This window comes from Bos grunniens, chromosome 16 (genome assembly GCF_055505025.1).
Source record: "Bos grunniens cultivar Pamir isolate PY7600 chromosome 16, Bosgru_T2T1.0, whole genome shotgun sequence".
In the NCBI taxonomy this organism is placed as follows: Eukaryota; Metazoa; Chordata; class Mammalia; order Artiodactyla; family Bovidae; genus Bos; species Bos grunniens.
In genome coordinates, this window is record NC_141180.1 from 20,718,372 (window position 1) to 20,735,465 (window position 17,094).

Here is a 17,094-nt window from a genome sequence, read left to right on the forward strand (position 1 = left end):
CCTGGTAGGCTGCAGTCCATGGGGTTGCGAAGAGTCGGATACGACTGAACGACTTCACTTTCACCTTTCACTTTCATGCATTGGAGAAGGACATGGCAACCCGCTCCAGTGTTCTTGCCTGGAGAATCCCAGGGACAGGGGAGCCTGGTGGGCTGCCATCTATGGGGTTGCACAGAGTCGGACACGACTGAAGCGATTTAGCAGCAGCAGCAGCAGCAGCAGCGGTGTATATGGGAAATGAATATTATTGAGTGCCTCCCATGAGCAGGCACTGTACTTTCGTGTTCTTTGGTCTCTCTTAATACTTAGGAGAATTAATCCTGTACGGATCATTAATGCTCATTTTACAGACAAGAAAACTAAGGCTTGGGGAGGTTAATAGCTTGCTCTAGATCACCTGGGTAGTGAATGATGGCGCTGGGATTTAAACTCAGTCTGCAGACTCCGTGCTTTCTCTCCTGGAGCACCTGCCTCCCGGCACGGGCCTCATCTATTTCAGTTCAGCCAAATCTGAGCTCTTCTTCATCTGTCAAAATCCTCCTCAGCTTCTGGGACTGCAGGGACTCTCTTCCTGCCTTTGTAGCCTGAAACATAGCCTGGATTTAGCCTGGTCTGTCTGTAGCCTCCATGGTGGCTATGGAGGTTCTTGACCCCAGGGTACCCTGCCCATGGGAGGAGCCCAGAAAAGTGCAGTGGTCTCTATGGCCAGCAGAGCCCTGAAATTCTCCAGCCCTGTGAGGAGACATACCAGGTTGCTAGGGCAGCAGAGACCTTGCTGCATTCTGTCCCATCCAAGACCTCACCTCCCAGTGTCTTGTCTTCAATTCAGGAGGCTCCTCTCCTTCCCAACAGGCTTCTTTCTGATACAAATTCGTAACCAGGGGAAGGTAAACACAGGCCAGGATCAGCCTGTCATGAACTTACTTGGAATGGGCCAGTGGACTGGCACTTTAACTTTATATGACATTTTTATTATTAACACATTACAGTAACACTGAAGGAATTTAAAGAGACAACAGTCCAAGGCACAATCCTACTTACTCCTTTTACACCGTTCGTCCATGGATCTTTTTAACCTTCAGCCAGAGAAATACACATTTTTTTTTTTACTTAGTTCTAATCACAGAGTTTACAATTTTGTGTTCTGCTTATTTTGCTTAGAAGTAGCCTACAGACATCTTTCCATACTCTCATCTTCATGCTGATCCATTCTAACATCTGTAGAGTCTTCTATCACATTTTTGAGGCATGGTTAAATTGTTCCCCAGTAGTTGAAGATTAATGTTCATTTTTATAAATAATCGTATGATGGACATCATTGTCCATACATTTCTTTCGGAAGGGCACAGAGGCCAGCATTGTTGTGTGGCAGCAGGATATGAAGGGGTGGGTGGAATGGGGGGCAGAGAAACTGGAGGAAGGTCAACTTCTGTCTCAGTTTTGTCTGCACCAGCCCAGCTCACAAAGCTGGCTTCCCAATCACCATCATATAGGCAATTAGGTCACAGTGGTGGCGGTTTAGTCACTAAATCATATCGGCTCTTTGCGGCCCCGTAGACTGTAGCCTACCAGGCTCCTCTGTCCATGGGATTTCCCAGACAAGAATACTGGAGTGGGTTGCCATTTCCTTCTCCATGAGATCTTCTTGACCCGGGGATCAAACCCTAGTCTCCAGCATTGCAGGTGAATTCTTTACCAAATGAGCCACCAGGGAAGCCATCTTCCCTAGGTCTCAGGCATCTTGAGATTTCTGCACTGTCTCTGGCTCTGAAAACTAGGCCCTCTCCCTTGCCTATGTTTGTGAAAAGGTTGGGGAGCTAGACACCACATGCTGCAACGAAAGATTCTGCAGGCTGCAACTAAGACCTGGCACAGAAAAATACATTTTAAAAAATAATATTTTTTAAAAAGCTTTCTTAAAAAAAAAAAAGCAAAGGGCTAAGTGTACTTGGGGTTTTCCTCTAAACACCCAAGAGAAATTTCTTACTCTTCCCAACTGTAGTAGTCATTTATCTATTTCTTTTGGCTGCACTGCATGGCTTGTGGGATCTTAGTTCTCTAATGAGGAATTGAACCTGGGTCCCCGGCAGTAAAGACCTGAATCCTAACCGCTGGACCACCAGGGAATTCCCATAGTTGTCATTTTTAAAGTTGATGTTGTACCTCCAACTGTGTAAGAAGCTGTAGGAAGGAGGGGTCTGGACTGCACTCTACTTTGGTCTGAAGAAGTGATGAGGTCCCCATCAGAGTGGGCTGGATGCAATGGGGCCAAGTTCAGCTCCAAAGGGTGGGTGAGACCCCAGTTGGTGTAAAGAAAGGGGGAACGTTAACTTGCTCAAGGAGATGGTGGAAACTCAGGCATGAAGATGGGCATGAGAAGGGAATGTGTGGAGTGAGTAGGGGGCCAGTGAGGAGACAGAACTCACTCGATTGGGTTTGTGTTGGGGAAAGGTGAGAAATGAGGCTGGAGACAGGGCCCCTGGACTAGCTGTTAGCCTGGGGAGTGATCCTTCTCCAGGTCTGACTTTCTCTGGCTCAGAGTAGAGAACAGTGATGAGGGTGAGAGTGTTGATTACATGTGGCAATTTCCTATAATCAGGAGAGGGGAAAATATAACCTAACACTCGATTAGGCAAACAGCTGAGATTCAAGTTGCTGTGCCCAGAGCCTGAGTGAGAACAGGCTGCCTAGTGCCGTCTCAAATCAAACAACATTCTCAGATGAGCACAGTCCTGCAGAGAGTCAGGAAAGAAGCTGTAGTGTCTTGTCTCAGCCAAGGCGGACTCTTCGGGTCAGGTGATGCTCAGTCCACATGATGCTCCAAGCACCACCACAACGGATGCTTAGACAATGGGAGAAGGTCTTTCTCTGCAAAGCCCCCTCTATTCCTCACTTCTGTGGTTCCTCCAGAGACTCCAGAACCTACTAGGCAAACATGGGAAGATCAGCTTCTGGAATGGCCAGGGTTTGCTCCAGAAGCCTCTGTCACCTTGGTTCCAGTTCTCCATCACCCTTACCTTTTCTCTAGGATTAGCAATGGGGAGAGGTGGCTGGCCCCTTCTCTGGGTCCCAGCCTCTTGGGGTGTTTGCTTATTTTGGTTTTGGAACTCTGGTGTTAAGTAAAAACATCAGGGATTCCTGGCAAGGACTCAGACAAAACGAAAATTAGAAAAACAGACAAGTTTCCAAGTCTTCCCAAGAAAACAGCCCAAGCTGTGGATGGCCCCCAGAGAACATTCTTTGCCAACAGACAGCCCCAAACCACCTGCTTTTAGCTTGGGAGGCTTTCTCTGCTTGTGGTTCATGTTAGAAATTCTGACCCACATGTCCAGCTGAAACTGACTGTTGGAGGTTTCCATCTTAATGGAAACATCTCGGACTCAATAGGTCAAAGTCAAACTCGCCCCAGACCTCTGGTGTTCAGTCTCTCTCTCTATCTCAGTGACTGATACCACCGTACTCTCAGAGGCTAAAACCAGACACATGGGTTGTACCCTTTTCTCTTCTATTATCCAGACACCAAATAACCCCCAACTCCCTGTCCTCCTCCCTGCTTCTCCTGCGGCTCCCTTGGTTCAAGGCTCTCTTTCTGATCTGCCACAATGGACTCTTCAGTGATCTTCCTACCTCTATCCTGTCCATTCTCAAAACAAGGGGAATTCATCCAAAACACAGAGTCAGTCTTGCGCCCCACCCCACTCCCTTGGAATGCACAATGGAGAAAATAGTTGAAAACCAAGTCAGTGCAGGGCAGCATCCTCCTAAGGGTGAGGGAGGCAGGGGCATCAACTGTATCAATGGGGAAGTAAATCTCCGTCCACCTCCCTTTCTCTTGCAGGAAGGGGTGGGGAGAATAGCTGAGAGCTGCAGAAAAAGGCTCAGTGGTCACTGATGTGTTGTGTTAAGTCAGAAAAAGTAATATTAACACATTACCTTAAAAAGAAATATTTTTCTGTTTGTTACCACGAGGGTGGCACTCTTGCCCCCGTCCCTCATTCCCCCCGGTGCTCACATGCACCGCAAGCTCCCAGGTTGTGAGCTCTGATATCACTCACAGGAATGAGGATTCCACAGATGCAGTTGATTCCAGGTATCAAGGCTGGAAAAAAATTAGGATGGGTCTGGAACGTCTTGTTGTTGCCAGAAATCAAGAATGCTTTCAAGAATGTCAAGGGCGTGCTGTAAGGACAAAGGAGCCAAACAAAGGGGCTTCTGGGCCAAGCTTTGGTCATTAGGACATTAATTAAAACAAGTCAAGCCAGAGAAAGAATGGGTTCAAGATAATTCTCAAAACTCTCTAAGCATATGCAGTAGTGGTTTGAGAACAAAAGGGCAGTGACTGTAATGGCATATGTTGTTTTGTATTGACTTTAGTAAGTGGGGCATTTCATGTAAACAGGTCTTTTCTTTCTTCTATTAATATCTGTTTACCAAGGATAGATATATTTTGTTTCTATCTGTGAAAGCAGGAAAGAATAAATGCTGGGAACACTGAGTTAGCCAACTTGTATAAGAAAAAGTAGGCACTGTCCAGGCTGCAGTTTCCCCACTTTGGGGTGATACAGACAACTGAGTGAAGGTGGTTACCCCATGTTCCATGGAGTCCTAGAGAGGAGCCGACACTACAGACCCAGTGCCTGCTCCCTTAGGGAATGAAACTTGGAGATGGTCTTTATAAATTATAACACAACACCAGCAAGAAGATGTGCATTTTTAATAATGCTAACAGATCAGGTCAATTCATCATGATGACAGGACAATGGGTTAGGTCAATGCTGGGCAAGCAAGATGAGAATTCATCTGAGGGGGAAAATTCAATGCCGTCAAACAGAAAACCTTCCCAAAAGGTGTGGACTTAAAAAGTCTTACTGAAGAAACAAAGAACAGTTATGAAAAGGAAGCTTCCTGACCTGATTTCATCTCCTTTGCAACCCCTAGCCTGACATCCTGACTTAGAACAAATTGTTCAACCACCCAGATTTTGCAACTCCAGCAGTTTGAGGTGGTGCTTTTTCTTTTTCTTGTGGTCTGGTAAAATTGTTAAAATCCTTAGAAAGCTAAAAATAGTACTTGGTAAAAATCACCAAAATCCTAGGAAAGTGTCAAAACTGGCACCCCAGGAAGGTGCAGAATTCAGGAGAAGAAACAAAGTGAAATCCACAATATTAGTAATTTTATAACAGGTTTTGATGTAAGGGTATTAAACAGCTTTGGGATTGTAATATTTTGTGTATTTAATACATTGAGAGCTTTAAAGAGCATTTGCTATGTTAAATTTGTGAATTTAATTAAATGTCTGGAGGTATCACTTTAAGTGTGCAATCAGTGTTAAATGTTTGTGAAAATCCAATGTGCTAAATTAATGAATTTTTATGTATTTATTTTACTTTCGGCTGCCCTGGGTCTTCATTGCTGTGCAGGCTTCCTCTAGTTTAGGCAGGTGGGGGCTGCTCTCTAGCGGCAGTGCTCGGGCTTCTCATTGTGAGGCTTCCCTTGTGGCAGAGCATGGGCTCTAGGGCACACGGGCTTCAGCAGTTGTGGTGCAAGCACTTAGTTGCCCTGAGGGATGTGGAATCCTCCCAGATGAGGGATAGAACCTATGTCCCCTGCGTTGGCAGGCGGATTCCTAACCAATGGACCTCCAAGGAAGTCCTAAATTAATGAATTAAAAAAAAAAAGAATTTAATTTCATAACAGTTTCAGGTCCACAGCAAAACTGTGGGAAGTAGAGAATTCCCCTTTACCCCTTGTACCCCAAGCAGATGCAGTCTCCCACACAGTCCACATCCCCCTCCGGAGCAGCAGGTAGAGGTACTGTAATCAGTGAACCGGCCCTGACACAGCATCATCACCCAAAGCCCATGGTTTACATTAGGGTTCACTCTTGGTGGATTGTGCTCCATGGGTTTGGACAAATGTATAAGGCTCTGCATCACCATTGTGTCACCACACAGAGTAGCTTTGCTGCCCTAAAAAACCTCTGTGCTCTGTCTATTCATCTCTCCCCCCGTGCCGGCCCTTGGCAACCACTGACCCTTTCACTGCCTCTATAATTTTGCCTTTTCCTGAATGTCATATAGTTGAAATCATACAGTATGTAGCCTTTACAGTTGGGCTTCTTTCACTTAGTAACATGCATTTAAGCCTCGTAGCTCAGTTGGTAAAGAATCTGCCTACAATGCAGGGGACCCAGGTACGATTCCTGAGTTGGGAAGATCTCCTGGAGAAGGAAATGGCAACCCACTCCAGCAATCTTGCCTGGAGAATCCCACGGACAGAGAAGCCTGGCGGGCTGCAATCCATGGGGTCATAAGAGTCAGACACGACTTAGAGACTAAACCACCACCGTGTCTTTTCACACCTTGATAGTTCATTATCTTTCTTTTAGTGCTGAATGATATTCCATCATCTGGGTGTACCACAACTTATTTATCCATTTACCTACAAAGGACATCCTGGTTGCCCCTGAGTTTTGGCAATTATGAATAAGACTGCTATAAATTTTCATGTGCAGGTTTTTGTTTAGCTTCAGTTCACTTGGGTAAATACCAAGGAGTACAGTTGCTGGATCATGTGGTAAAACTATGTTTAGTTTTGTAAGAAAGTGTCAAACTGCTTTCTGAAGTGGCTGAACCATTTTATACTTCCACCAGCAATGAATGAGAGTTCCCATTGCTCCACACCCTTCAAGCATTCAGGGCTGTCATCGTGCTGGATTTTGGCCATTCAGATTGATGTGTAGTGGTATCTTATTGTTTGCAATAAATTTTTTATTTATTACCTGTGTTAGTAGTGTGTGAATATTAAAGGAATTCTGATAGTTTGAGGAATGATGATGGCTACACTTTCATAAGATTAATCAATGGGCAGTGATTAATGTCATTGATTAATCAGGCGTAAAGAGTAGTCAGTGTTCCTCCCAAAGGCCCTTTGGAGTTGAAATAGCCATCGATAGACAGAATATGTACTGAACATTGCAGGCCTGGGTGAGGGGCTCTCTGTGATAGGATTTGATGGGGGAGGTGAGTGGTGTGGTGTTAAGGGCAGACAGAGTCAGTCAAGGTTGGAGACAGAGGAACAAAGAATTATGGAAGGAGACCAAACCCGGGATGGTGGAAATGGCTATGGAAAAACTTAAGAATGGACAGTTTAATATTTCTTTGGATGTAATTAGCATCTCTGTGATGTAGACCTTCTCCATTTCCACAAATTGGCTACATTATGTGAGTGAGCCTTTTTTGTGTGTGGAACTCCAGGAAAAGTGACTGAGCTCAATGCCTGTGTCCGTGGGGTAGGGAGAAGGAACAACTATCAGCAGGAAGGTGAGGGAGACTGTTACCTGATGCTGCCCCTCTACCTAAGGACTTTGTAGGGATTTTGTGGCAGCCAACGAGTTTGGGAGGGTAGGGTTTATATGCGACTTGTGATAAACTAGGGTGTTGGAGCTAGCCTTTATCAGCTGGCAAACTAATTGTTAAAATTTCAGGAATTCTTGTGAGTTGGTTGTCAAACCACAGGTAGATTGAACTCTGCCATGGAGGGAAGTATTTACACCACAGAAATTGGCACAGACATTACACATCCGCAACTTGTCTAACACTTCCCCCAGCTGCTTGTTAAACATTTACTCAGATGGCCGCTTCCGGTCTGGCTCTGGGCCTCTCTCCAGGCTCAGCTCACACACCGGAAGTGCCGAATGGACCACTATTCCTGTCCCTGGTTTTCTGCGAATGCTGCCCCCTTACCCTGGCTTCATTTTTCAAGATTCAAGTCCAGCGTCATTTCCTGGAAAAGACTCCTCTCTGCAGCTGCTGAGTCACGGTGGGGCCGAGTGGAGGGAGATGCTGTTTTTGAAACTGGAGGGGAAATTCTCCGGAGCTCCCTGGAGGGGGTGAGGTGAAGGGCAGCTCGAGCAGGGCCTGCTGACGGTGCAGAGAATGATCGAGAAGCCGCCCTCCTGAGCGCGGAGGCCTGGAGCTTCCTTCTGCGTGGCAGGAGGGCGCTGGCCTGTGGTCCCTCTCAGTGGGGGCGGGAGGAACCGATCTCTCAGCATGAAATGGTCGCCTGGCCTCTGGGAAGGCTCCCAGCAGTCGACGCCCAGGCCAGGCCTGGCCGGCTGCTCCTCCAGCTGCTGCTCCCAGCCGGAGCCATTTTCCGACCCCAAAGACTTGTCAGCAGGACTAGAAATGGTGACTTGAATGCAAATTTTAAACCGCGAGGAAACTGTTTAGGGCTGCAGAGAGAAGTGCTGCCCTCAGGGTTTTTACAGGGGTCTCTAGTCCCCAAAGACGACCCTTGTCTCAGGGTGTTCACAAGCCACTCCTGCCCCCAGCTCCATCAATTTTGGGGAGAGGGGGAAGGGGCGTGGGAAAGGGTGGTAAAAGATCGACAGAAAAATGGGAAGATGCCTGCTGAGCCCGGCCTCAGGAACCTGCAGGCACAGGAAACCGGGCTGCTGGCCCCTGGATGAGGCTGGGTCACCGAGGACAGCAGTGATGTGGGCGAAGGGCAGGCAGGAGGGTCAGGCGGGCTGGCAGAGAGTGTTCCCTGACACTCCAGTTTCTTACTCTCAAAGCAGTGCCCCATCACAAACACTCTTTACTTTAGAACCCTAAATTGCATTTTAAAATTCTTATTGATGATGATTATAAAATACACAAGCCAGTCTTCTGGTGCTGATGGGACCTTGTCCCCGTGCCCAGCAGGAGACGGCTTAGAATGCAGTGAAACCAACATTAGAATGCAGGGAACCAACCCGGGTAAGTCAGCCCACACCCCGCTGGGCCAGAAGCCCTACCCAGGGGCCTGTCCCGACCCTGCGCATCCTGGTCAGGATGTGTCCTTCACTGCCTCACCTCTCTGGTTTTATATTTCCCTGAGTGGCCAAGAATTACTTCCCTGGAAAGCCCAGCATCTGTTTTTCCTGCACCGCTGGTGCCCAAGCCAGCCTGCTGTTCTGACATCACTGCTCTCTCCTGGGAACTGCTCCCGGGGGGTTGACTCGGTAGCTTGCAGAAACCCTGTTGCTCAAAAGAACCCATCTCTGTGCCAGGGGTGCCTGCCAGGGGAGACCTGGGAACATGAAATTCCTTAGCAGGTTTGCTTGAGGGCTGAAAGCAACTGAATGGCTTTATAGGATCGCATCAAGCCCTTGTTATTTCGGCCTGAGAAACTCAAGTATTGTATGTTTCCTTGTGTCTTCCTTCCCTCTTCTGTGACTAAAGTGGGCACTAAAATAGGTCTCCGTCTTGCTGTCTCCACTGAAACAAGCCAAGGGACTGAGGATGGAATTCCCTTTATGATTTGTGGACACAGTGTCCTTCTCGGTGCCTCTTGACATAGGTTACAGTCAAACAGCTGCTGGGCACTTTCTAAGGGCTAGCTATTATGCTAAGCCATGCAGGCACCAACTCATGTATTCAATTCCATGATCTTACGAGGAAGGGAAGTCTTTTTTTTTTCCAATTTATTTATTTGGCTGTAGTAGGTCTTAGTTGTGGCATGTGGGATCTAGTTCCCTGACCAGGGATCAAACCTGGGCTGCCAGCATTGGGACTGAGGAGTCTTAGCCACTGGATAACCTGGGAAGTCCTAGAAGGGAAGTATTGGGTTGGCCAAAAAGTTCGTTTGGATTTTCCTATAAGATGTTATGGGAAATGCTATTACTTTTACTATAATACTATACTGTTACTACTATACTATTATTTTCACCATTTTTCAGGTGAGAAAAGTATGAGTCAGAAAGTTATGAAACTGGCAGCATAGCTCACAAGTTATAGAGCCAGGATTTAAACTCAAATCTTTCAGACTTGGGGATGCAACACTGCTTTCCAGCAACTCATTATTTCAGTTGATTCTAAAGTTCAAGTCTTTGGACAACAGACAAACCTCACAGTATCAGTCTCCTTTGGAGAAAGTAAAAAAAAAAAAAAGCCATCCCAGGGATATTTCTATCAACACGTTGACAAAAGGTGAAACTAAGTGCATGTTTGCCAGCTACTGACAGACGCTGGACTTCTGCCTTGTTTCCTCTCTACAACCTGTGTTTTCCTGTCTCTACTCACCTGGGAAGTATTATGTTGAGTCATCTGAAATCAATGTTATTGTAAGTAAAACAGGAAAATGCCTGCAATTTCATGTGATTTAGCCCAATCATTGGAGAAGGCAATGGCACCCCACTCCAGTATTCTTGCCTGGAAAATCCCATGGATGGAGGAGCCTGGTAGGCTGCAGTCCATGGGGTCGCTAAAAGTCGGACACGACTGAGCGACTTCACTCTCGCTTCTCACTTTCGTGCATTGGAGAAGGAAATGGCAACCCACTCCAGTGTTCTTGCCTGGAGAATCCCAGGGACGGGGGAGCCTGGTGGGCTGCCATGTATGGGGTCGCACAGAGTCGGACATGACTGAAGTGACTTAGCAGCAGCAGCCCAATCATAGACACTGCAACTTGAAAAGCCTTTATTATCTTTACTATTCCATCTCTCTCTATCCTCAATCAACAATATTTCTTGTCCAAATTTTACTCTCACTTCAAGTTTCAGCTTAAATAATGCTGTCTCTCCCAGGAAGTCTTTGCTGACTTACCATCTGGAAATCATCTTTCCTAAACGCGCATGGCACCTTGTTTGCCTCTCTTGTTGCCGTTTTCCAGGCATCATGGTTATTTGCCTCTGTGTGTACATGTCTTGTTTTTCTGGTGTGGAGCCATGTCTAATTTATCCCTACCTAACTGGCTCCCCTGGAGAAGGGAAAGGCTATCCACTCCAGTATTCTGGCCTGGAGAATTCCATCGACTGTATAGTCCATGGGGTCACAAAGAGTCAGGCACAACTGAGTGACTTTCAACTGGCTCCTGGCATAGTATATAGCACAGTATAGGTGCCTGTTAAGAGTTGGTGGAGCTCCACTATGTGACTTCCTTCTCCTTGGAGGGACATGCCTGTACCAGGGCTCCATCCTATAGCTTATAGGAGAATCTGAGGTGGGGGCAACACTCCTCCCTGCCGCACCCTCCCACTCCTGACCTTCACAACCTCCCCACCCCCACCCCCACCTCTGCGCTCTCCTGGGAAGGGCCTGGTGAAGATGCACCCTTGGCCCTGCTGTTAATTCAAAACCTTGGGTGCTTCCCTGAATGTTGTCAGAAACAGACCCCCAGTACTCAGAGGGCAGGGAAAGACTAGGAAAGAGGCGGGCCATTGCAGAGTAAATTGGTAGGTGGCAGATTTGATAAATGAGGGGACTGACATATAAGGCTTGTCTTGGGCAGCTTCAAGAAGAGTAGATCTTTGCACATTCCCTGCCAGAATCTTAAAAGTTTATACAGAGGGCTTAGCTGGGTTCAGTCACATATACTGTCCAGATGGTCTCAACAACAGCTTACTATTTCAAGGCTGTGTCCTTGGGCAGCTCCTAGTGCAGGGACCAGGGGAGGGGTGAGGGGTCTTTGATTCCCACATCTTCCTGATGACCTCCTCCAATGCCTGCTTGAGAAGAAGCCTTCTCTGGACCAGACTTAATGCAAAGATCAAGTGAGGATGACTCCAAGTGTGCCAGAGACAAGGCCCTCCTAATGTTATTCTCTCAACCCTGGCTTGATGGGCAAAGCCATGAGCCATGGTTTTGGTCACTGTGTCCAGTCTTAGGACGTGCCACTGAGTCAGAAGACAGGTTGCTCTGCTCTTTCTCCCACTGACGACCCTCTGGAAAGGAGTGCCTGGCAGCCCAGGCCTGGTTAAAGTGGAAGGGGTTAGTGAGTGTGTTACTTCCTCCTGAGGAGAAATCCGCACATACTGAGTTTGCTTTCTCTCCAGAGAAGGTGGATAGTGGTAGACTGCAGACCCTTGAGTAGCTCATCTTAAACTCAGCAGAGCTTCAGTTTCCACATTTCTCCTGGTTTCCCCTCTCTTCCTTTCTGAAAGCATGATTGGAAAATGGAGGAGGCAGGATTTTTTTTTAATGAATGACAATCTCCATTTTTCTGTGGGCAATCGCCCAGGGCAGACTCGGGAGCCAGGCCAGTGGAGCCAAAGTGCTGAAGAAATAAGGTGGTGAGGGCGAAGAACCCAGGAAGAGAGTCTGTCTCCTGGGTCTTCAACATGCCGAACATATGGCCTTGGGCAGCAGCTCCCCCACCAGCCCCCCATTATCACGTACCTCACTTTCACTACCAGAAAAAGGAGGAAGAATAAATGGTTCCTCTCTTTCAGACTTGTCTGGAGGATAAATTAGAGTGCAGAGGATGTAGGTGGTACTTCTGAAGACAATTTGAAGTCACAACATCCACCCCCAAACAGATACAGAAATGCTTTGAAAAATCAGAGAGCTGTATAAATGTAAGGGATCGATATTATCCATCCACTCCTTACCTCATACATTGAACACCTGGGACCTGTAGGGCAATGTGAGTGGTGCTGGGTCACAAAGGTGAGAGGTCCTAATCCTCAAGGAGGTCAGAGAGCAGTGTGGGAGATGGACAGATGGACACACACACAAATAACCAACACTAGACTTAAAGACACAGGTATAGGCGAATGTGAAAGAGACTGGGTGTTGAGATCCAGTAAAGCAAAGATTCCTTGGAGAAGGCGGCCCCAGCAGAAAGTTGAGGGGTAGGAGTTTACTAGGGAAAATGGTTAGTGTGGGAGGGAAGGGCCTTCCAAGCACAGAAGTACAAGCACAGGTGATGTTTGGAGGTCTCCAGTGTACATGGTTTGGGGGAAGGGTACAGGGCCAGGGGCTCTGAGAGTGGGCAGGGCAGGTCACAGAGGGCCTGGTAAGCCGTGTGAGGAACTGCAGCACGCTCTGGAAATAGAGGATGTCATTGAAGGCTTGAAGCAGGTGAGTGCTGGGACCAGGCGTGGGGTATAGGGCAAATGTGGCTGCAGTGTGCCCTGGAGGACTGCCACACCACAGCCTCCAGGACAGAGCCTGCTGAGGAGCCAGTGCCGTCAGCATGGAAGTGAGATCATGGGAGACCGACATCAAGGTAGCAGAGGATGGGGAGCCTGTGTGGCCAGAGGCAGAGAAATGTTGGAAGTATTAAGGATGCTTAATGAATGAAGATAAAGTGAGCGGAGCTGGGGAAGATGAGACGCGGGGAGGAGCACTGAGTAAGTGCGGCTGTGCAGATCCAGTGCCACTCTCAGAACTGGGGATGCAGGAGGGCATCAGGTTGTGGTGGGAGATGAAGAGTTCTGAGTATCTTGAGCTTCTTTCCTTTTAAGTGAGAAATAGCGTTCCCTTTCTTTATGCCAGTAATTTGTTTCATTGCATTTTGCTTTGTTGCAATAAAAAATCAGGTCATATAGAAAAGTATATAAGTGAATAAAATTTCCTCTCGATTCTACCACTCGGAGATAATCAAGATATTGATGAATATTCTTCCAATTTTTTCTGATATTTTAATTGTTATTGTTTAGTCATTTAGTCCTGTCTGACTCTTTACAACCCCATGGACTGTAGCCTGGCAGGTTCCTCTGTCCATGGGGTTCTTCAGGCAAGAATATTGTAGTGGGTTGTCATTTCCTACTCCAGGAAATCTTCCCGACTCAGGGATTGAACTTGAGTCTCTTATGTCTCCTGTATTGGCAGGTAGATTCTTTACCACTGTGATAAATGATTATTTTTTAAAATTTGAAATAGAGTATATTACTGTTTTTAAAACTTTTGATGCCCAGTTGTACCCTAGATCAATACAATCAGAGTCGCTGTGGGTTGGGGACTAGGCATCAGTGCTTTTTAAGGCTTCCTGATGATTCTAACGAGTAGTCAGTATTGAGAACAAGAGCCCTTAAAGATGAGACAGTACCAGACAGCAGAGCACAGGCAGATTCTTATTGATTCCATGCTGCTCCTAAAGGCTCCATAAAGAACCCCAAATCTATGTATTAACAGGAGTCAGTGACCATAAGGTATCATAGACTTCTCCCTCATGCAATCAGACCGAGTCATGATTCAAAGAACTGAGGAAAAGCCTGTATTTTTAGATATTCTGCTCAAACCCAATGGATGCTTCGCCCTGGTGTGGAGTCACTTCAGTGGTCTGATTAATACATTAATACCTCAAGATGGGGCCTCTAAAGCTGGTCAGTGGCAGTGAAGATGTCATCAATCACAGAGCAATGTTAACTTCAGAATCTAATAAGGAAAGGGATTCTGAACTCTTGGAACAGGCCTTCACCCTCTTAGAGAAAGAAAAGAAGGTGAAGAGGGAAAAGAGAGCCTCCGGTTCACATTAGAGTTTCGAGTCCAAGAATTGTAAACATGAATACACTGCCAAATCTCACTCTAAATATATTCCAATGATCTCATGTTTTCATATGCAGTGGAATCAAAAGAGGCATTTTTATTCATCTTGGATGACAGCATCTTGAGCTTTTATGGGAGTGTCCTAGTGGGATTCTTTTAACCAAGAGGGGCTGCTCAGTACTCCAGCCATTTCAAATCACCACAATGGGCGCGTTAAGTGCCCTGCATGACAATTCTTTATCTTCTTGCAGCTTGGACCCTCAAATGTAACCCCGAATATCAGCAGCAGACCCCCCCACCCCTGGGGGAAAAGTCTCCAATCAGAGATCCTCTGAGGCGAGCCAAGAGCGGTTTTGGAGGGAGCAGCGCATATTTTGAGGTGATTAACATTTCGGTTTTGGCCTCTTCATCCGTATGAGCTTCATCTGTTACTCGTTTTCTCTTTGGCCAACGAGACCGCATCCAATGTCCCGCAGGAGAAGGCTGGAAATTTTTCTGAAAGCCCTTTTAGGTGAAACCCAGTGAGAGGGCAAATGAAGCTTCACTCCTTTTATGGCTGTACCTCAACATGAGAGAGAGGGAGAGAGAGGGATATCATCTCTGTTCCCCTGAGACAGAGCCTGTGTGCTCCTCAGCACTAACTGAACAGAGTCGATCCTAAAACTGGCGACACCCTCAGTGACCCCTACCTAGGGCGACAGGACCCTTCAGTATCCCTCAACCCCCTGCCAACCCAGACCCGCCTTCACCCCCCTGCCCCACCCCACTCCAGAGTCTTCCCTTCTGCCCTGTCAGAGCATAAATCAAGCAGCAGGGTAGCTTGAAAATATGACGAATACCTTGGCTGGCTCCAGCTTGAAAAGACAAGTGGGGAGGAGAGGGAATCTAAAGTAACCAGGCCTGGCTGCAAGTGTGGCCAGAATTCAGTGTTCCTGGAGCTGGCCCCAGTGGCTCGGAGGGCTGGGCGCTGCCAGAGGCGTCTTCCCTGGGGGTAGCCCCAGAGCTCCACGTTTGGAGGAGGAGGAGAGCGCTTTGGTGTCTGTCAAGAACAGTATTCAGGAATCTTCGGATACTCCGAGTCCTCACTGTGAGCACTGAGACAAGGCGGATGGGTGGGGAGAGCTTTTCCTCCTCTGGGAGGGCCCTTGTCATGGCCCCAGGTTCGGATGTTGCTGTTTCCACAGGGAGCTTGCCCACAGTTGCTGTGTGTGATGCTCGTGTGTGTGGGTTTGCACGTCAGGGGCCGGTGAGGTGAGAGAGCCCCCCGAACCCTTCTGAGGACCTAGGTCGATGGTGCCTCCAGGTCCTCGGTGTCACCCTCCTGCCTGCCGAGCAGATGGTCATCACAGGGCCCCGCAGCGGGCAGATCCTGAGTGTCCACAGAGTTGTGGCTGCACTTGACAGGGTTCAGGTTTCAGGAGCTTCAGTGCAGAGACTCTTTTTGATTTGTTTTGTTCTTGAGACTTGTGATGAGATTCTTCCAGTGGCCAACAGAAAAGAGATGTCTAGGCCGTTGCCCAGAGTGGTGGGGCCACAGTGACACTTCTCTGAGAAGAGCTGTGGCAGAGATTTGGTCCCAGTCTCTGAGCACACAGGTATCAGAAGGGCTGCCTCCCTCAAACTGGTAATCACATTAAAATGAGTCACTCCTCTCTCCAATCCTCATACCTAAAAGCACTTCCCCCCACCCAGGCAATGCTTTACTGGGGATCCTGCTGCAGCAGGGGTGAGTGAGAACAAACAACAGATTCCTTGCTTGCTTGCTCACTGGGGGTGGGGTGATCCTGTTCCTTATATGGGGTGAGGATAGGGGTGTGTCCAGGGGTCAGGCTGGAGGTGTGGGGTGGCTTCAGTGTTTTGCCCACTGCTTTGGTGGTATTGAGTGCAGGGGGCATGCTCAGTCCCCTGCTTTTGAATTCTCGAGGCCACAATACTGGAGTGGGTAACCTTTCCCTTCTCCAGGGGCTCTTCCTAACCCCGGGATTGAACCCAGGTCTTCCGCATTGCAGGCTGATTCTTTACCAGCAGAGCCACAAGGGAAGCCCAAGAATACTGGAGTGGGTAGCCTGTCCCTTCTCCAGCAGATCTTCACAACCCAGGAAATGAACTGGGGTCTCCTGCATTGCAGGCAGATTCTTTACCAACTGAGCTATCAGGAAAGCCCTTGCTCCCTACACCCTGCTCTAAACACATCTTTTTAATGCCTTTTTTTGGTTTGTTTTTTTAAGGGAAGAAGCCCCATGAGAGCCTCCCTGCAAGAAGCCGGAACATTATCACCAACCCCTCTCCTCTGTCCCCTCAAAGGCCTCTCCTGACCACAGTGTTAGTCCTCTGAGTTGGCTGGTAGAACAATTAGCTTTCCTCAGGGCATGGGCGGATCACCAAGTCAGGCCTCCAAGCAGGGGTTTCCTGTCACCAAAGCCACACTAATGCAAATCCATTTTTTATTAGGTGAAAATAAAACTCACAAGTGACATCAACTGAAAAATGTTCTTTGAGAGCAAGTTATTCCCATTTAAAGCTAAGCACATGATAGCTGGTGACTTTTAATGGAAAGTAAAATTTGTTGGTCTGAATTACTATCAAACCACTTGAGAATTTGTTTTTAATTTTTCTTTTTGGAGAAAGGCAGTGGTTTGGCGTCCAGAAGAGCAGAGGAGGAATGGAAAGGTCTAGTCTTGTCTCTAATTGTGGCCTTAAAAGACCCTGGACAATCTTTGGCAAAATCATGGTACAACATCTCTAGGTACATTAATTTCCTTCACCTTTTACTTAAAGCTCATTTAAGAAGCTGGTTAGAAACAAACCTCTCTGTTCTAGAATTCATTTGGGCTCTGTACCA

General features: G+C 47.4%; 1 protein-coding gene across 1 annotated transcript; it reads left to right on the forward strand.

Annotated features, from left to right (window-relative positions):
* Positions 1-7,627: 7,627 nt before the first annotated feature.
* LOC147356301 (uncharacterized) lies at positions 7,628-16,740 on the forward strand. The gene is made up of 3 exons (XM_086343638.1): positions 7,628-7,821; positions 14,504-14,631; positions 16,481-16,740. The coding sequence occupies exons 1-3, from the start codon at positions 7,731-7,733 to the stop codon at positions 16,565-16,567; spliced, it is 306 nt and encodes a 101-aa protein (XP_086199764.1). The 5' UTR covers positions 7,628-7,730; the 3' UTR covers positions 16,568-16,740.
* Positions 16,741-17,094: the final 354 nt, after the last annotated feature.

What these genes read in the sequence shown, in the direction of transcription:
- LOC147356301 (XM_086343638.1), top strand. Translation starts at nt 7,731, where the DNA reads ATGCTGCCCCCTTACCCTGGCTTCATTTTTCAAGATTCAAGTCCAGCG. An exon ending in TCTGCAGCTGCTGAGTCACG is followed by an intron (nt 7,822 to 14,503) that starts GTGGGGCCGAGT and finishes ATCTTCTTGCAG; the next exon opens with CTTGGACCCTCAAATGTAAC. An exon ending in GGAGCAGCGCATATTTTGAG is followed by an intron (nt 14,632 to 16,480) that starts GTGATTAACATT and finishes TGTTTTTTTAAG; the next exon opens with GGAAGAAGCCCCATGAGAGC.